The sequence below is a fragment of the Acipenser ruthenus genome, chromosome 2 (genome assembly GCF_902713425.1).
Source record: "Acipenser ruthenus chromosome 2, fAciRut3.2 maternal haplotype, whole genome shotgun sequence".
Taxonomy (NCBI): Eukaryota; Metazoa; Chordata; class Actinopteri; order Acipenseriformes; family Acipenseridae; genus Acipenser; species Acipenser ruthenus.
Genome location: NC_081190.1, coordinates 97145384 through 97167012, shown reverse-complemented (window position 1 = coordinate 97167012; position 21629 = coordinate 97145384). Strand labels below are relative to the sequence as shown.

The window sequence follows — 21629 nt, the reverse complement described above, 5'->3', positions numbered from 1 at the left end:
TAAACATTAAATAAACCAGATAATATTTTAGAGCCCTATAAAAGCCTAAAAATAGTGGTACTTGCTTCCTTACTAAAGTGGAGTGCTGTCATTTGTGCAACATCCCCCAGCAGTTGCTGCCGACATTCTCTGTTTCTGTATTGTGAAGACTTGCCCGTACGTTGAGACTGCACGTTCTGCATACACTGAATTGGTTGGAAGTGTAAGGCAAAGCTTTGCCAAGTTATATTGAGGTGAAAATTGATTAGAAACAATCCCAAAACTCGGTTACCCAAGGGCATCTGGCATACTTTAATAAAGGCCATGTGTGCAGCACATTCGTTGTCATGTTGTTTGTCCCATCCAGGAATTTTTTTATTATGTTTCAAAAGTAAGCAGCAGGTTGTTTGAAGTGAGGTGGTTGTGCTAGATCGTACCTGTAGTACTGATTTAACTTGGCTACAACCGACAGGAATACTTTTTGTCTGCGCTGACTTTCAAGTTTGTTTTCTGAAAACTGTTTATTTTACGTTCTGTTCAGCAGACTCTGTAGTAGCCTTTTGTTTAATGTGATTCTAAAGCTAAATAGTGATCGATCGTATTTTCTTCAAAGTCACATTACAAGATGTGCAAAACAATTTACCTTCATCTGCATGTAAAGCTTCTTTGGGAAATTTCTTGACATGCTCGTCAGCCGGAATATACTTTTTTTTTTTTTTTTTTTTGCTTTGTCATCCATTTCTGGTATTTTCCCTCCAATACTGCAACCTAAATCAAAATAACAATGCAACACTGACTTTGTCCTACCATCTACTGTACAGTACAGTGTCCAAGCAGAGGCTGTCCAAATGGATAGCAGGCACAGTCAGGACTGCCTATGAGTGAGGCAACTTGCCCCCTCCAGAAAAGCTCACTGCCCATTCCACCAGGGGCATGGCAACTTCGTAGGCTTTATTCCAGGGTACATCTGCCAAGGACATTTGCAAATGCAGTGGTGTGGGCAACTCCCCATGCTTTTACTAGGTTCTACAGACTTAATGTTTTGCATCCTCAAAACCCTGGTTTTTGAACTAGAATGTTAAGGGTGGCTTTTCAGTCGACCCTTACAACACAGGCACAGAGGTGAGTAAACCCTCAATTTTTTAGCCCTAGCTACTTGTTACTGGGGTTCCGAATGGTAATGCACAAGGCAGCTTCGGCTTAGCCTTGTATCATTCCGGTCGTGCAGCAATCTTGCCCTTGCGACGGCTTAGGGATACTGACCGATTTCGGTAATGGTTACATCTTGTACTTGAAAAGGAACCTTAAGTTACCCTGGTTCCCTAAAACAGAAATGTAACCATTAACCTTCAAGGTCGCAGTGTCCATGACTGCAGCAGGCTTGAAGGAAAAATTATGCTGAGATCTGTGCGCTGTCCGTTATACTCCCGGGGGGTGGGCATGACTGCATCACAGGCTCGGCTGAGCAGCTTTATATCTGTGACAGGATGGCTTGCAGTGGTGAGGTGTGGTGACGTCACGGACCAAGAAGTAACAGAGCCAAAACAGTGGATGGGCGGGTGAAGCTGAACGCTACGGCGTTCAGCTGATTTTATTAAATAAATAAACAAAACAAAAGATTTAAACAAACAACACTAAACAAAAGGTCACGTTGGCCAAACAAATAAGTGTGCTGGTTTTAGTACCAGCACGATACTTAACAGTTGTTTTTCTTATTCTCCTCGCTCTCTCCGCTCCCCGTACTCTCCTCTGTACACTCTCCCCGCAGCACGGACAGCTGCAGGTTCTTATACTCTGGCAGAGGGGTTAACGAGCTGTTAATTATCTTATTACCCCTCGGCCACAGTCTGCACGAGTTTAGTAAGGATGCGTGACTGTCAGCTAGTTAAATAATCAGTAGTTGATCAGCCACGCATCCTCACGAGGTTTTTAAAATATAAATAACAAATAACAAAATCGGCTTTCGCCGTAATAAACAAAATCATAATAAATAAATAAACAAAGGGGCGGGACACTCCGCCACAATATCTTATTCAGGTTTCGGGTGTTTAGGAGGTAAATACCCATTCTGTAATTGTTACATTTCTATTTCAGGGAACCAGGGTTATGATAGTAACCTAACATTCCTTTTCTTGCATTAGACTAACCTGACTGTTCACTTTTGTAGGAACTGTACTGGAGTGGCATAGACTATACTGCAGTACCTTCAATTGCACAGATTTTATACAGTGGAATGTTAGCTGAATTTATTAGTGTTGTGGATTTGGTTTTTTTTTTCCTACCAAAATCCTGTCTCTCCTCGAGAAAAAATAATAGCTTCCCACCAAATCTTGGGGACCAGTACTTTTTGGAAATACTGTAAGTATGCATGATCTGTATAGCTATGCAATGTCTATTTGCTGGGTTTGTTATTAATCTACTTAAAAAATCTCTTAATCTATACCTTTATGGAAAAGCAGTTATCCACACTATAGGAATGATGATATAAACGCTGATAATGTTAGTAGAGTCAGAATTATTATGAAGCTCACTTTTACCTGTCGTCGTAAATAACATTCTTTTTTCTTCTTTTTTTTCTCACTTACTGCCCTTTTAATTTAAAATTTTCCAACACTGATTGCAAAGTGATGACATTCTGATACACCCATGCCTGTATGTCAGAGTGTCTTTCAGAGCTTGCAGTGATTGGATTGCATATCAAGTATTGCAAATCTTATTTTGGAGCATAAGCCTTCAGAACAGATATTTTACCCAGATACTTAAATTTTGTACCAATTTTATCTCTGAGACTTTCAATTATGCATGAGGCCACACCATCTGTCCTGGCTGTTATCTTTGCATTTCTTTTTCTGATAAAATTGTTCTGTTTGGAATTTGTTGGAGTAATTTATCTTCAAGAGTCTTTTGTGTGTGTGCGTGTGTACTGTATGTTTGTGTACATGTTAATATAGTGTATTGATTTATTTTCTATATGAAATGGGGAAATCATCTTCAAAGAATATCTTTTTGTGGGTAGATAAAAAAAATAATGATCATTATGATTGGATAAGGGCGTCTGCTAAGAAATAAATAAATAAAATAAAAATAAATGATGCAAACCATTCTAAAGTAACTACTATTGTTGTCATTCGCTGCACTCGGATGGATAAAATGATTTGTACATGTTTTTTTATTTCTCTTTTGTTCTTGGCCACCTCCTTTTATCAACACCAGATATATGATAATACACATAAATCCCAGTTGGGACATTCAAGATTGATGCCTTAGACCTAAGTAATTATCAATCCTTGAGGCATTTGGAGTTGACTGTCAAACGATTGAGAGAACAACATTAGGAATTTCTTTAGCAGTGTTAATCCACAAGCACACAGCATCTTGTTCTTGAGGCATTACAAAAATGAATAAACATGAGCCTGCATTAGTGTGCGGAACAAAATTCTAAATGTAATTTTATTTATTTAAATACAATATTTTACCAGGAAAAACTTGCAGCTGTCTCAGCCAAACTGCTCGAGATGATGTATCTTATACAAGAAGAGACATCCTACACAATGTAACAGTATTAAACAAAGAATGCTACTGTATTCTCATCATGAAATCCGATCTTTTGCACTTTGTGACCGGTGAGAGTACATACTGTACTTCTTACTAGCATACTGTAAGTTTGGAGATTACAGTAAGTAAAGGGGGCCCTTAAGACAGAAAAGCTAACCAGTGACTGTGACGCTGTAGGGATGGCCTGGTGAACTCAATATAACAGTAACAGTCTGTCATGAATTCTCATCACATTGCAAAACCAATCGATAAAACTAAAGCTGCTAATTTAATAAGTAAATGCCACCTAGTGTACTGTAGTAGTTTCTTACCTCCACTAGGGGCAGGTGTGTGGCCACAGTGGCGCTTTTAACTTCTGAGTTTTAAAAAGGCACCCGGATGTGATGATGTTAAACCGAAAGTGTTATGTAAGTTGATTTTAAACAAGAAGAAAATGAGATTTTGTTAAGATAACTGTGATATGTCCTACCCATACCAGGTTGCTCTTTTAATGCCTTTAGTAGCTTTGTACTACAGTTTACACATTTGTTTAGTAGACGAGCTAAGAGCTTGCTCTGAATGTTTTGTCTTCACATAAACACATCTTGGTGCAAGCTCAAACGTGAGACATATCTTGAGCCACAAATAAAATAGCATTTGCAAGTGGTAAATAAGGAAACAGCACTTTGTATTGGGTACAGCTGTTGTACGGCGACAAAATGGGCGATTAATCCTAACGGGTGCCCCCAACTTGCTGATTTTAATTTAATGATGATTGGCTATTTATTTACAGCAGCATTCATATGAGGTGGAGAATCAGCTACTGTACTGTAGCTCTTTGATTGATTTGCTGTTGTACTCAACGCTGGTAACTGTGAAATAATTATGTTTATCAAAACAGGGCAAAGTGTGATTTAAGTCATATATTTTTCTCCCCCGCCTCCCAATGAGAATGTAGTGGAGGCTCACGTACATATGTACAATGTGTCACCCTTTAGAGTTTTGCATACTGTGTGCTGTATGAGAACTGCTCACTTGTTTAGTGCAAGTTATTAAGGGGGGGAACTATCCTTCTGTCTCTGTCTGTCCCACTTACACTTTAACATGCACTACTTACAGCGGATGTACTTTTTCATGCTACTGATAGCATGAATATGAATCTTCCTAAAATATTGTACTTCCCGTTTTCAATATGAAATAGAAACTGTACAATGGAAGTAAAACCTGAGTAATGCATTAATAGCTTGTGCACCTGCATTACATGTTAAATTACTGTAGGTGATGAGAGGAAGCATTGATTTTTAAACCTACCGAAGAAGAGTTGCTCTTGTGCTTCATACAGGGAGGGCAGTGCAGCTTGGGCCCTTGTTAATCATGTCAGCCGACCAGGCTGCACAAAGTTGTTTTCCTATGAAGAGATCGTGCCAAGGTCTTTGTAATAATAATAGACTGCCAGGCGACATTGCCAAGCAGCGGTGTTTAGCTGATGATAACAAAATGGAGAGTGACACTGTACCAGTGAAGAATGGTGGTGTTCAAAATATATATATATAAATATATATGCTGCTGTATGATCTACAGAGCGGAAGATAACCGAAGAGCGGTTATTACTTTAGCTCACAGACACAAAAAAACATGACTGCTATTTCTGATCAGCCTTGCATTAGATCTAATAAAGATTTATGATTCATTCATGTAACGTTCGCCTCTCTTCATATTAATTTATACCTCTGTGCTCATTATGCAGATTCTTTTAATACGAAACACATTTGACTTCCGGATTTCTTAGCACTTCAGATCACAATCTGTTTTGAGTATGTGTTTTTAAATATTCTTAACAGTTCAGTTCTGCTCCCCCCCCCCCCTCATTTGGGCATATTTAAAATGCATTTTGGAGCTTCAGTTTTAGAAAATGGATATTTAATCTACTGCAGATCTACTTGAATTTGTTTTAGCATTGATCATTTCAATTTTAAAATTTTAGGATTTCCATGCTCAGCTTTAATGTTTTTGGACATTTGTTGTTTTTATGTAGAACATTGTATTGATTTTTGTTAAGAGTTTTTTTGGCCTACAGAGCCAAACATATTGACAGGTTTCAGTGCGGGCAGGGAGCTGATAATGCTTGTATTGTGATAAAGTGCACAAACACTAAACTAGAGGAATATAGTACAGTAAATGGAATCCAAAGAATTGAACATTATTTAAGATATTGCCATAAACAATGTAGACCACTTTAATTTGTTTAGATATTCTGAATACTGTGGCTTTATGTAAAATTCTAATTTTTCTTTAGCAATCTGTAAAGTACTGTATGCATGTGGGTTTTGAAGACACTCAAGATATATTTTCTGTAGACAAGTTTGCAGTTACGTCTTGCAATCTACAGAATAATAATAATAATAAAGAAACCTGTTTGAAACTGTATAATTTACTGTAGTGTATTTCATTCCCATTGTATTGCCAGAAAAAAAAAAAAAAACTACAAGGTGGTTTACAATAAAGGGTGTACAGCGTTCTTCTAATGTGTGGATATTGTATTGTTGGCTTTGACATGCATCTTCCAAACAATCAGGGAGTTTAAGGCAGTTTAAGCTCAAACCTGTCTAGAAGGATCGGCTGTAAATACATTGGATATATTTTAAATAAACACAGCAGCTGGCAGCACACAATATTTATTCATATTTAAACTATTATGGACAGTATGTGAAAAGACTTGACTAGACTACAATAGCAAGCTTTTGTTGATGGTTTGAAAGAGCAACGTAGTTAGAAACCGAGCTCTTATCAGGAGAATGCCAGTGGTGCTGAAATCGGATTATGTGGCAAATGGCTGTCATGACCATAACAAGGGAGCACTGTTCTACTGCAAGTTGTTCTGTTATCGGCAATGTTCACTACCTGCAGATGCTCTAAATTACTTTTTTCTTTATTTCAAAAGCCCACCTCAGGATTAAGGCTGGTTCACACTGAGCATACGATACATATGAACGCAACGAAAGGACGCCGGCTGTAATTTACACTGAGCGATCCTCTCCCTGCGTTAATTCATTCTCATTGGTCAATGAGACAACCGTGTGACGTGACCTGGGAGCCCTATGGGTCTGAACTTCTGTAACTGAAATAATAAAAGCGCAACAAAAATAAAAATGCTTACCTTTTCCAATTCTGTTTAACGCAAATGATAAGAATTATTATTTTAATGAGAAGAAGAAATAGCAGGAGATGGTTGGTGAGACCTATTAATTATCTTCGGTTTCAGCAAGGAGACTATGCCAACCTGGTCCATGAGATGCAATTTTTTTAACCTCTGGCAGTTTACCGCTTACCTTTGTACCATTTCAGGTTATTCACTGGATTTGAACTGCTTAAATTTCAATAAAAACTGGAAAAATGGGGGTGTTCTAAAACTTTTGACCGGTAGTGTTTGACAGGTCGAGTGGCAGTAAGAAAGCCATTGCTAAGATGGCAAAATAAGAAAAAGAGGCTTGCCTGGGCCATGAAGCACCGCCAGTGGACTATTGAAGACTGGAAGAAGGTCTTATGGACCGATGAATCAAAATTTGAAATCTTCGGTTCATCACGCAGGGTTTTTGTACGCCGTCGAGTAGGCGAAAGGATGGTTCCTCGGTGTGTGACACCAACTTCTCCTTCCTGCTCATCTTGGAGCCACTTTTTTTTTCCCCTGAATAGACTTTTTCTCCCTGGCAAACTTGTCCCTCAAACTTCTCCATCTCGCCGTACATTCTGTGACTAATATGGTTAGATTAGACTTTAGCACAGGCTTCTATACTAGCGTTTTCCACACATTCGCTGTTCGAGATTTTTTTTCTAAAATAAATAAAAGACAATTGAAAGTTAAAATGCAATAAGTCACAGTGCACAATATTTATTTTATCGATGCTCTGTATGAGTAAGTCATTCTTCATTTACAGCTTTTGTGGATGTTTATAGTTTTCAGAACAGTGATATGTGGATATAGAGGCTCCATTGTGATCAGTGAGAATGGAACACGTATACGGCCTCATTTGTATATAACTTGCTTCCTACAATTTCAAATATTTTATTTCCTCCCCTTGTTAGTTTTTCATTCTTTTATTTACAGCCTGCTGTGCTGATGCTTGAGTCAGTTAAAGATGAAAAATAAATTCGTATATATCGTGCTCACCGTTCGACTTCAAGGCTCTCGCGATAGCCTGCCAGGAATTTTCTTTTTTTAATGTTGTGTTTATAATCTGGCCTTCCCATATCATACAGCCATGGACAGCCACGTACTTGCTCGATTAGCATTTCGTCATTCATTATCTATTATTATTATTAAATTATTATTTTTAAAGTCATTACGCTGTTTGAACTTGCAAGCCGTTTAAACTTGAACTCGAATGTGATTGGTTAAACACGAGTGACGTCACAAACTTAACACGGGGAAGTTGAGATCTGGTAACTGGTCCATTGCGTTTACGATTTGAACGCAAGATGATGCGTTCGTAATGTTTGTGTGAATTGTATGCCCAGTGTGAACCAGCCTTAATTGTTTATAGGGCCCATTCAGTTTGCTCTGGCAGTTTATTTCGTGCTGAGAGAGGTTACAGGTTTTTTTTTTTTTATATCATGTTATGTGGCAAAGGATTTATAAAGTAATAAATAAATAAATAAATAAATCTGTTTGGTTTGTACGGGAGAAACCAAACCAGTGTTATTTTGCACACAAGTTCTTTTTCTTTTGGAAACAAGACATTTGTGAATACACTACATCTCTTTTACATTTGAGTCCTGGAGGCAGAACTTTCAATATTACACATGTCACAATACAATAAGTATGACGATAGGCAGGTCACAATAAGATATGTCTCACAATACTGTACATGTGGTAGAAAGAAAGTATCAGGATTCATTGCTACACCCCTACTGTACAGTGTTGTTTTTATAACCAGTAAATGTCTGGTATTTGTTTTGCTGTAGTTTTGTTTTGGAGTAGAACACATTGTTGCTGTGTGTTGGGGTTCCGCAGTGATTTTCCACACAGCTCCTGTTTTCTCTGGGGATGGTTCTAGGCCTGGGACAAGCCTTTATTATGTGACCATGTTCAGGGACAAAGTATTTGTTTTGTAAGTAAAAGAAACCTAGTTATAGAATTATACAGACGCTTGAGTAACACAAAATGGAATGACACAGTCTTCTCTTTGAAACACATAAGGACATAATGTCATTGTTAATGCTGGGACAACTGCTTGAAATGTATTTGGCGGCACAAATGTCCATGTTTGTATAACAGTTTTATGGGGTATTTTTGTTTGCTTGTTTGTTTTGTTTTGTTTTGTTTCACTGAATGTGGTAGGAATTATACTTTTTTTCCCCCCAGTTAATTCAAAGTGAAAGAATATTAGAACATGAAATGCCCATGTTCTCCAGCACTAGTAATAATATAAGAAGTTTCTTGAATAATACTGTATCCTGGGCGCCTTGTTTAATGTAGCTGCAGTATACTACACCTGCATGAAAACTGAAATGTTGGTGGATTATTGAGTTTATCCACCATATGTTTAATTTTCCAATACAAATACATTTGATAGTAGAATATGAAGCAAAATTACTTGAATCTGAAACTGAGGGATTAAGTTGAAAGTTATATTAAGTTAAACAAACGGTGATCTTGTTGCACAATGACAGTACCAGGTTTCATAATGATGTTTCAATGAAGAACCTGAGTCCGCTCAAAACAAACAAATAAAAAAAGAGCGTCATTTAATACAATATTTTTTGGCAGTCAAAAATATTCACTGAAAACTTCAAGCCCTAATTATTTGCCACTGAGGAGTAATATGTATTTATTAATTTTTGAAATATTGTTTTTGTAGTGCTTTTTACATATTCACTGTCTCCCCCAAATTAATGAAATAATGAATTACAGTTTTAGGAATAAACCTGTTCCAAGTATGTACTGTACCAAGTCAATATGTTTGTTGTATTTTGTCTCTGAATATGATGTCCATTATTTATTATAGATATTTCAAACAGAAAATCGCACTGAGATGGAAAATAATGCCTTTCAAAGAGGTGCTCTGTACATGGCAGCAGGCAAGTCACAATTTTAATATTATTAATGCCCTGTATGATATAAGTTACAGTGTACCGCACCGCTGGTGTATTAAAAATGAAAGGACATCTTTACAATGCCCCAAAGGAAGTCATGCACTGCACTTGGGTATGATGGTGTCTTGGCATAGTTGTCCAGTGACAGATGCGTGGGCAAATTAGCTGAGGACTTTGTCCATGGAAATCACCTGACGAATCACCACCTCTTACGGCTTTTTACAGTATATAATCCTCTTAAAATTAAAGTATTGTATTATTTATATGTCACAGCTGATGTATAGTTCACACACCCTAGTCTCTGTAAGTCGTCTTGGATAAAGGCGTCTGCTAAATAAACAAATAATAATAATAATAAAAGGCAACTCAACACCTTACTGTATGCATAAATATGGCTGCATCATGGAGAATTAAAGTGACACAACCCTATCCCTAATCCTTGTCCTCACCTTATCACCAAGCATGTGAGCTCATATTTTAATTAACCACAATGAATCCCAAGCAGAAGGGGTCATATTTTAGCTTGGGGTCCTATATGTGTGACTAAACAGTATATTAGTTAGGTAGTTAATTATGAGACAGTATTGCGACCGCCTATGGGATAAATACTTGTAATATCACAACTTCACAATATCTTCACAAATTCAGTTAAAAGCACTATATTAGATAAATACTGTCTTTTGGTTCTCAAAATATTATAAAACATTTGCTATGGTCCAGAGAAATCGGGACTTTGCTGTAAATTCAGGAAAAGACTATTACCCATTTTATCTGATATTTTGAATTTGGAGAGTAAGAAAAACCAAAAAAACATCGGGTTTATTATGTTTATTTATCATCATATACAATTCATCGGAAAACAAATTGCCATATACACTTTTTTTTTTTAATCAATACAATAAAGATGTTTGTATGTTTTTAAAAATAAATAAATAACAACTTGAAATGTTATTACTGAACAACATACACTATGCTTTCTCTTTGATTTTTCTGCCACCAACTAAGATATAAAAAGTAGCATGACAGCAAAGTGAATTTAAACGGTGCATGCTGGGCTGTCCGAGTTTCCCATTATTGGCTGCTGCCTGCTGATAGAGACTTCAGTTGATGGGGAGGAAAGCAGAACAAGTTTCTGTCTCTGAGCTTCCACAGCGTGCCTGGACTCCCACATCCTGCAATAGATTAGATAACCATGCAGTGCCCGTTATAGAAGTGTCCCATAGTGAAAGCATAGCAAAGTGTAATAAAACAGAGTGAAAGAATGGTAAAGTATAGGTAAGCATTGTAAAGATCAGCGAGGTATGGTAAAGAATATATATTTAAAAAAAAAAAAAAAAACACAGGGTGAACTGTGGTAAATGCATGGCACAGTATAACCATAGGGAAAGCATGGAAAAAGTGCAGAAAATACGATGCAAAAATATTGTTTTAAAAAGGGGCCACTATATACTCTGTGTGTGTGTATATGTATGTATGTATGTATGTATGTATGTATGTGTGTGTATATATATATATATATATATATATATATATATATATATATATATATATATATATATATATATAAGAAGACATTTTATATGAATTACCATATGAAAAGAATGTTCAACATATTTGGGGAAATTAATCCTCATTATACTGTTATTTCCAATAGATCATACATTTCCAGTCCAACAAAGGGAGATAAAATACATTTTGGAATGCGGCCAACCTGTTTTATGGCCTCCCCCAGCCTTATTAGCCCAGTAAATTCCAAAGTATGACAACCTGGTGGGGATTAGGAGTTATTCCAGTCTGTTATTTCCCTCAGGAAGTGAAACTGCTCAGAACTATTTTCCTGTAAACAACCCTAAGCTCCCTGATAAATTAAACTGCCAGTGGTGTCACTGTTACCCTCCAGTGGCTGTGTGTGACATCAGCTTAACCACCTCTTGGCTTGGATGTGTTGTTAATTATTGCCTAGCTCTCACCTGCTTTCTGCTTTTTTTTTGTTTGTTTGTATTTTTGTTACGACGGCAATGTTGTGGCTGCTGCCTGTGGGAAAACTACGACTTTTCACCTTTTCTCAGTGACGTGCTGTCCAGCTTTGATGCAGTCATTGGTCAAACTGGCTGTTAGCCTAACTGTTTTCTCGTAACATGTTGTACTAGAAGTAGGGGTTAGCAGAAGTACGGCATTTTATGCTTGCCGTGTGCTCTACTGAAGCACGCATGCAGTTTTTCTACTGTACATTATTTGCAGGGTTTGTTAATTTCTGTTCTCTATTAACGTATTCATATTGCGGTTGTCGTAGTGGGAAATATTGCTATTTTACATTCCAAACCTATTTGGAATCCCGCTGAATCAGGATTATTATTACTATTAAATTCAGACACATTTTGAAATCATACTACCTGTAGTGAATTGTGGAATATATTGTGCTTGAAATTGCCTCCCCTTGCGGTTTGATTTACTTTTCCTTCCTATGATATGTTTGCATAACATAGTGCCACTGGTTGTTAAAGTGTTGTAATTGAAGCAAGTGGTTTTCGCAGTCCCCAACCACAAACTACAGTAAATGATGAGAATAAACCCCCTGATAAATGAATGGGGTTTCTCTCGTATTCCTCTAACATGGGCATTAAAATAGTTTCTGATGGCACCAGTGCGAATTAAACTACAGCTTTTTAAAATGCAACCACTACAGTGCATACTGTATCATTGCTGTGGTTTTAGTGTTAACTATTAATTGCCTCCAAGTTCACTATACTGCGCACATTTGTCTGTCTCTGTTTTGAGTTAGAACCCTGAAGACTAAAGAAATAAAAGCTGATGCATGTATTTCCTACTCTGCATTTGGCTGGACTCATCCAAAAAAATTCCTAAATTGCACACTGTTCCAGTGACATGTGTTGGTCAGCAAGGGATTGCATTATTTAACAGATGTTGATTTTTTTTTTTTTTTTTTGTATTCTACCCCTGCAGAATAACTGGAAATGCTGTATTATCTACGATTTAAAGCAATTGACTGAAAGCCAGGAAGTGCTAGGCTAGTCGTCCGGTCTTACCTACAGTACTGTAGTAAACTAACCTGTATAAAATATAAGTAAAACCTGACATCTTGTTTGCTCTTCTCTTGGTAAATCATTTACATTTACTATAATGCATTTTTCTTCAGATAAGCAAACATTTTAGCCTGCCTAACCTGATGGCTGTGTGTGCTTTTGAAGCTCTTGTACTAGGCAAATATTTTACCATGTACAGTGTGGTGGTTGCCGAACACTAAATGAATGAATCTTTGTTTTATTGCTTGCTACCTAATCGAAAAAAATAAAAGTCTATTACAGGTGTGACGCTTGCGTTTGTTAAGCATGTTTAACAAGAAATAAGAATTGACTACAGAAACATGGGATTAAAATGGACGGTATTTACATTTGCAATTAACTAAATGCATATATGCATAGTGTCAGTTTAAAATGGATTCTGTATTCAGTTAAAGTACCGGTAGTATTCTAAGTGCATTGTGTCATAGTTCTGGGTATCATTTTGCAAGGTTTGTTTTGATTTGTAGCCATACCCACTCACCTTGGACCCTGATTCCATCTGATCTAAGCACAGGACATAAACAGTGCTTGGGTATAGTCAATATGTGGGGTACAAAATAATATTTTTACAGATGCTGTTTGTTGCTCAAAAATAAACTAAACCCGAAGTAGGACTATATGCAACACAGGACTTCATGTCAAGTGTCCTTCAGTGTAAAGTGGCGGTGGTTAGGTATATGTCGCTCTGCAATGCTTTTTATGTTCAGTGAGTGAACAACAAATATAGCAACAGGCCTTTTAAGCTGTTAGCAAAAGAGCACAAGGAATGAAAATAGCTGCCTTTTATTAGTTCCAGTGCTGGCTGTTGTGTGTCTTTTTATAGAGGAGACAGGCTGCTGAGAAACAATTAGTAATATAGTCTGCAGTGCATACAGACAGCAGATACAGTACTTACTATATCAGTTTGTTTTATCTGCCTGACTACAACCTGCTACAGTTCAGTAAGTATATGCTCTGGAATGATTCTCCAATACTGTACAGGCTGTATATGTACTGCAGGCACACTAGTAATGATTTACTGTGTCTGGAAACTCTCACTGCTGCCTGAACCTCTGACTGGCTGAACACTTTTGAAATGCGATATGCAGTGTGGGTAGAGGTTAATTTGGCTTGTCATTCATTACTGTAAATAAATTGACTTGGTACAGTAGAAAAAAGTCAAGTAGGTTAGTTACACACGATCTCCCTTTAGGAAAGGGAGATCGTGTCTAACTAACCTACTTGACTTTTATGAGGATGCAACATTGAAAATGGATAACTGCAAAGCATACGACATGGTCTATTTAGATTTCCAGAAAGCTTTTGACAAAGTCCCGCATAAAAGATTAATTCTCAAACTGAACGCAGTAGGGATTCAAGGAAATGCATGCACATGGATTAGGGAGTGGTTAACAGGTAGAAAACAGAAAGTACTGATTAGAGGAGAAACCTCAAAATGGAGCGAGGTAACCAGTGGTGTACCACAGGGATCAGTATTAGGTCCTCTGCTATTCCTAATCTACATTAATGATTTAGATTCTGGTATAGTAAGCAAACTCGTTAAATTTGCAGACGACACAAAAATAGGAGGAGTGGCAAACACTGTTGAAGCAGCAAAAGTCATTCAAAATGATCTAGACAGCATTCAGAATTGGGCAGACACATGGCAAATGACATTTAATAGAGAAAAGTGTAAAGTATTGCATGCGGGCAATAAAAATGTGCATTATAAATATCATATGGGAGATAGTGAAATTGAAGAAGGGAACTATGAAAAAGACCTAGGAGTTTATGTTGACTCAGAAATGTCTTCATCTAGACAATGTGGGGAAGCTATAAAAAAGGCTAACAAGGTGCTCGGATATATTGTGAGAAGTGTTGAATTTAAATCAAGGGAAGTAAAGTTAAAACTCTACAATGCATTAGTAAGACCTCACCTAGAATATTGTGTTCAGTTCTGGTCACCTCGTTACAAAAAGGATATTGCTGCTCTAGAAAGAGTGCAAAAAAGAGCAACCAGAATTATCCCGGGTTTAAAAGGCATGTCGTATGCAGACAGGCTAAAAGAATTGAATCTATTCAGTCTTGAACAAAGAAGACTACGCGGCGATCTGATTCAAACATTCAAAATCCTAAAAGGTATAGACAATGTCAACCCAGAGGACTTCTTTGACTTGAAAAAAGAAACAAGGACCAGGGGTCATAAATGGAGATTAGATAAAGGGGCATTCAAAACAGAAAATAGGAGGCACTTTTTTACACAGAGAATTGTGCGGGTCTGGAACCAACTCCCCAGTAATGTTGTTGAAGCTGACACCCTGGGATCCTTCAAGAAGCTGCTTGATGAGATTCTGGGATCAATAAGCTACTAACAACCAAACGAGCAAGATGGGCTGAATGGCCTCCTCTCGTTTGTAAACTTTCTTATGTTCTTATGTTCTAAAGTCAGTACTGTTATGTAATCCACAGCTCTATACACAGCAAGATGACGGTATTGTGTTGTAGCTGCAGATCAGGACACATTTGTGAAACATTTAGATATCTAAGTCAGGAAATCTGTTAATTGTACTTCATATACTTTGATCTGTACTTTTAGTACTATTGCCTCAGTCATTCAGTCACTTAATTCATGTACAGTTCTTTCTCGATATATGTGATGGTTCGCATGGACTACTTGTATCATGCACAATAAGATCAATTGGTCATTTAATAATGGACTATTTTATTAACAGACAACACTAAATGGAATAGGGAGTATGTATTCATAACAACTATAAAACACACTTATTATTTATTCATGAACCATTTGGTGGACTGCAATGAACTAAGGATTTGCTTTTGGTACATTTTTATGAATGTTTAAATGCTTTGCAGTGCCAGTGTTTAAACGTTTAAACCATATCTACATACACACACACTCTATCTATTACACACTGATGTATACTGACAGGCCTGGTTAGTATTTCTAAGCAAAGAAACCCTAAATAAGCAAATAATGCTTTAACATGGCAAACTGCAAAGTTTAAAAAAACAAACAAAAAAAAAAAAACATGTACAAACCAAAGTGTATGTTTAAATGTCAGTATAGATAGAACTATATACATATTGAACACATTTTAACAAACAAAAAAAAAAACAGGAACCTATTCCGTTAATTTTTTTATATCAACGTAACTTATTCAAATTCACCTATCCACACAACTTTACATTAAATTGTAAAAAGAGATGCCTGGCCTACCTGTTTGAACTGTGTCTCAAGGGTCCTTTACTTTAGTGCAGTAGTTCCAACATATAAATAAAAACTGTATGTTGAATAAACGGCTTTTCGGTCCAAAGTCATACAGAACAATTTCAAGTGAAAAATGGCTTCCGCCTATGGGAAGATTGGGGAATGGGGTCCACGAGTGCACCAATGAAGCACAAGATCGAGTGAATAAAACCCGCCCCAGTGTCAATCTTTCTGTTGCAGTAATTGGGAAAACTACTTGGAGGCAATTGCCGAACCCCTTCCTTTTTATAATATCCACCCTTACTCTGGCACCACAGCAGTCGGATACATGATGTATATGGTGATACAATACTAAAATTAATAGATTAAAAATATGCGTTTGGTGAAATTTGTCACGTGACCGATTTATACGTCTAGCATATTATTCAACGTTTAACCACTTCTTTAGAGTTTATACGTTTAAACATTTAAAAATTCCCATCCCTACAATGAACTGCTGTATGTTTTGTGCTTTTGGTTGTGCATCATGATAAAAACAATACATACCTCTATTACAATACAATATTTAATGTAAAGAAAGTGTCACAATTTACTGATACACAGTAAATCGTTACACCCTTAGTTATCATTAGATACCAGCATGGAAGCGTTCTTTAAGTCAAAGTACATCCTAAGATGCGTTTTCACTTCCCAGTGTTGCCTGCTAAGCTGTGTGCTCAGATGTGTCTTGTTAGGCTTGATGCTCCTGAGCCTCTAATGAACAATAATTGTTTCTCATTACAAACCTGTGCTGAGATTTGGGAGTCTAATGTGAAACTGATGGGTCAGAAGTTTTAAGACCCGTGTGGATCAGGGATTAAGCACAAACCGTTCATGGGAAATGGTGTTCAGAAGTGTGTTTATTGGAGTTTTGAAATTTAATAAAAAAAATTAAATTCCCCACTCTGCATATTTGTTTGTTAAACGAGTAAGAACAAACTGTCACATCTCATTGATTGTGAGTTCCTAGAAGACAGCAGTTGAGTATTGCTCATCCTCTAAGAAAAAGGATAAATATACTGAAGATAAATCCAGTAATTGCAACATGTAAAACGATAAGTGTATAGAATAATCTGTAGACACATGGGTAATGTATTGTAGACAGAGCACAGAATGAATCAGCTTACTTTACATACTGTAGCATAAATAATACAAATCTCAAATGCGTTCTGTAGAGCCCCCATTGCATATTTACTGCTTCAGCATGCCAGTGTAATTATAATGGCACTCCGTTGCACTGGAGGGGGTGTTTATAATAATAGCACAGCTTGGTAGATTCATTTGGTTTCATCATTTAGTTTTCTGTACAGCGGGTTTAAAACTACACCATAGCAGTCTGCCACAGACCCCACACAGATTCCCAAAGGGGACGATTACATCTTTTTTATAATAAGCGAAATAACAAACCAGCAACAAAATATATTATATTTCAATGACAAGTGATGTCTTATTTTTTTTGTTCAAACAAATGAGGACACCATAAAAGGCATGAATAGAAATACATCTGCAAAATATTTTTTTTTGCTATAACATGTTAGAAGAATGTTATATGTTCTTATATATTGTGTTTACATAATTAATTTATATATATCCGCTGAAATAAGTGTGTGTGTGTGTGTGTTGTGTGTGTGTGTGTGTGTGTGTATATATATATATATATATACACTACCAGTCAAAAGTTTTAGAACACCTCAATTTTTCCAGTTTTTATTGAAATTTACGCATAGAACAAATAAACAATTGGAGATAAAAAAAAGAAATCATGGAATCGTTTTGTTTAACAAAATTTAATCTAAATTTTTTACTCAAAGTAGCCACCTTTTGCAGATATAACAGCCGAACACACTCGTGGCATTCTTTCTGCAATGGAAATCAAATATTGTTCGGAAAGTTCTTCCCAACACTGTTGCAGAAGTTCCCACAAATCTGTTGCACTTGTAGGTTGCTTTGCTTTCACCCTTCTGTCCAGTTCATCCCAAACCAGCTCGATGGGGTTTAAGTCTGGAGACTGTGCTGGCCATTCCATGATTTGAAGCCTACCGTCTTGTTCTTTTCTTCTAAGGTAGTTCTGACATAGCCTGGAGGTATGTTTTGGGTCATTATCTTGCTGTAGGATGAACCCCTGACCAACTAGGCGTATCCCAGAGGGTATTGCATGGCGCTGCAAAATGCTGTGGTAGCAGTTTTGGTTCAGGGTGCCACTCACTCTGTGCAAGTCGCCGACTCTGGATCCAGCAAAAGAACCCCAGACCATCACGCTTCCTCCTCCATGTTCGACAGTTGGTGTTACACACCGCGGAACCATCCTTTCGCCTACTCGACGGCGTACAAAAACCCTGCGTGATGAACCGAAGATTTCAAATTTTGATTCATCGGTCCATAAGACCTTCTTCCAGTCTTCAGTAGTCCACTGGCGGTGCTTCATGGCCCAGGCAAGCCTCTTTTTCTTATTTTGCCATCTTAGCAATGGCTTTCTTACTGCCACTCAACCTGTCAAACCTGCAGCTCGAAGTCTTCTCTTCACAGTTGAAACTGAGACTTGCTTACTTCGACCAGTGTTAAGCTGTGCTTGAAGCTGTTATCATAGTGAGCCGCCTATCACGCAAGCTGTTGACTCTCAGAAACTTGTCTTCTGATTCTGTTGTGGCTTTGGGTCTGACAGATCTCTTCCTGTCAGAGTTTCCTCCAGTTTCCAAGTGCCTTTTGATGGTGTAGGAAACTGTACTCACTGACACCTTGGCTTTCTTTGCAATTTCTCTAAAGGAAAGACCTACACTTTTAAGGGTTATAATGGTCTGTCTGTCTTCCTTTGTTAATTGCCTTTTTCTCGCCATTATGAGAGCAATATACTACTTCCTGCAGTACAATACTGTCCAAATAATGCTTAAGAAGGTGTAGTAACACAGTCTGTTCCAACACTGCTTTTATACAGACAGAGGGTTTGTAAGTAATCAACAAAAGTTGGGACACCTGTAGGAATTGTTAGCATCAACTTTCAAGGCTTAATTTACTTCCATTGCTGCAGAACAGCTGTAAGTTGTTAACCTATTACTTATTCCCTGAAAGGCATTTTTGTATAACTCTGAAATGTACATTATTTTTCAGTTTTTGGTAACCTAAACTTTTTTTTTTTTAACCTCTGGCAGTTTACCGCTTACCTTTGTACCATTTCAGGTTATTCACTGGACTTGAACTGCTTAAATTTCAATAAAAACTGGAAACATGGGGGTGTTCTAAAACTTTTGACCGGTAGTGTATATATATAATGTAGATGCTGGTTGTCTCATACCTTCAGTGTCAGGGTGCTTCATCCCAGGACAGCCATTGATTTAATAGAACCTCCTTCCGTAGAAATCCACTATTGGAGAACACTGTACTGCAACTCCCATTCGAAAATCAATATCCACAGCAATATATTAAAAGTTGATATTTTATTTATTCATGTCAAGATCAATAAGTACACTCATTTCGTTTCAACAATTCTGTCTTCCTCAGAGCATATCAAACAAATGTGTTTGCCTCACCATATATTCAAACACACACATTTCCTCACTTATAATTGATTGCACTCTAATAATCAATTATCAAATTAGCTATACAATCATGCAATTAAAAAAAAGAAAATTCAATAGTGCCCCATACTCTTATAGTTTATTCAACACATCTTTTTCAGTAACAGACTACAAATCAAAGATACAATCCAAAATCCCTTTATCGTATACCCTTCAAAAAAAGAAACACATAGCTGATATTTTTCTTCAGTCTATTAAAAATTGCAACAAAACTTGATCAAAAGAATTGTATTTTATTTAAACACGTTTTGCTGACAGTGTCAGATTATCAGGATCAAAAACGCATGACAAATTGACAAAACATGTGAACATTCCCAAAATTAACACCATTTGCTTAAGACTTGCAATATTTACAGCTTGCATGTCTTATTGGTATTCACTGTAGACACATTTGAAGTTATGCCTAGACTTACCGAGGCTCAGCAGAATAATGCTATTGGACATTTGGAAGCCGGAGAATCTCAGTCCGCCATGGCACGGCGTCTGAATGTTTCCCAGAGCACTATAGGATGACTTTGGCACCGATACCTGCAACGTGGAAGATCCGGTAGACCATGTGTGACGACAGCAGCCCAGGACAGATTTATACGCCCACGTCATTTACGTGACAGGTTCACCACTGCAACCTCTACAACATCTGCAGTACCAGGAATGCGTAGAATTTCCAACCAGACTGTCAGAAACCACCTAGGTATCTGAGCAAGGAGGCCAGTTAGAGGAGTAATTCTTACGCCGCAACGTCGTCGACTACGACTTAAGTGGTGTCATAATCAAAGATGGAGAAACGTGGGGTTCAGTGATGAATCCAGATTTCTGCTTCGACGTGCAGATGGAAAAGCCCGGGTATACAGGCGACATCGTGAATGTTTTGCGGCCAACTGTGTGCGACAGGTCGATCGTGTTCAAGGCAACCTGACAGCTCATTGCTATTGTCATGAGATCATACGGCCTCATGTGATCCCATTCATGAACCATCGTAACGTCATTTTCCAGCACGACAATGCACGACCGCACACAGCCAGGGCCACCACAGCTTTCCTCACTCAGAACAGTGTTCAAGTGCTTCCCTGGCCGTCTTGATCACCAGATCTGAACCCCATCGAGCATTTGTGGGACGAGCTTGATCGACGTGTGCGACGACGTCACCCCGAGCCACAGATGTTACAAGGACTTTTCCAGGCACTTGAGCAACAGTGGGTTGCCTTTCACCGGCATGTTATCCATACTCTGATTCGATCCATTAGCAGGCCATCATCGATGCCAATGGTGGGCAGGCATACGTGTTACTGATTTCTGTTGACCTTGAACTTTGATTGACCTTTGAAAGTGACTTTATTGAATGTCTTAATGATTTCTGTACAGGTTACGTTTTTTTGAAGCTGTCTATTTTACTATGCAAACTGCCATACTAATGCAATAAAACGTACATTCAAAACACCAATGTGTTTCTTTTTTTTTGAAGAGCATAAAATGAATCCAACAAAAAAGCTTACTTAACATGTTTCATAGACTTAGTAATTGGTCCCCAGTGATTCAATTATAATAAATCATTCATTTGATTCATTCAACATTTAGTATTATTCAGAGGTCGACAATTAAATCATATTGTGATAATCATAAAAGCAGAGCCATATAGTTAACAGAACTAGGATTAATTTGAAATTTAATATATGCTGGATCAGTCTTTTCACCCACAAGCTTAATCACATTAAATCAAAGGACATAGGTTGAGTTCCTCATTCAATCCTACAGTTCCAGTGTTTGTAATGTTGTGATCCATTATGCTTCTCTGTGTAGTAGTTGATTAACTATATTCCCCCGCTAGCAGATATATTAACCTTTTCAATACCCACAAAGCACAGTGAGTTATCAAAGTACTACCAGTGAATTAAGGAACAGTCACGACTGGATTGGAAACCATTTCTGTACCTACTTATCTGGCTTCCCTGAGGTGTTTTCTCTGGGTTTTGCAATTCAATGGGGTAATTTTTCGTCTTGGTGAACAACACTGCATTAGCTTTAATGTTTGCCATTTGCTGTCATTTTTTTATGCTTGGTTGATTTTATTTTCACGGAGGGCACCTTTTTAAAGTAATACAGAAAATTGTGTATTTTTATTTA

The 21629-nt window shown here is 37.4% G+C and overlaps 1 protein-coding gene across 11 annotated transcripts in view; it reads left to right on the top strand.

The window, feature by feature from the left end:
• The window catches only part of LOC117409559 (C-terminal-binding protein 1-like), a 164254-nt gene that overhangs the window by 83701 nt on the left and 58924 nt on the right, over window positions 1-21629 (top strand). For 3 of the 11 annotated variants that reach the window (XM_034015797.3, XM_034015796.3, XM_034015798.3), the window contains one exon: window positions 9519-9591. The exons of the other annotated variants lie outside the window; for them this stretch is intronic. In XM_034015797.3, the coding sequence (XP_033871688.1) occupies window positions 9546-9591 (46 nt within the window). In that variant the 5' untranslated portion in view covers window positions 9519-9545. The remainder of the gene's footprint in view (window positions 1-9518; window positions 9592-21629) is intronic. 11 annotated transcript variants of the gene reach the window in all.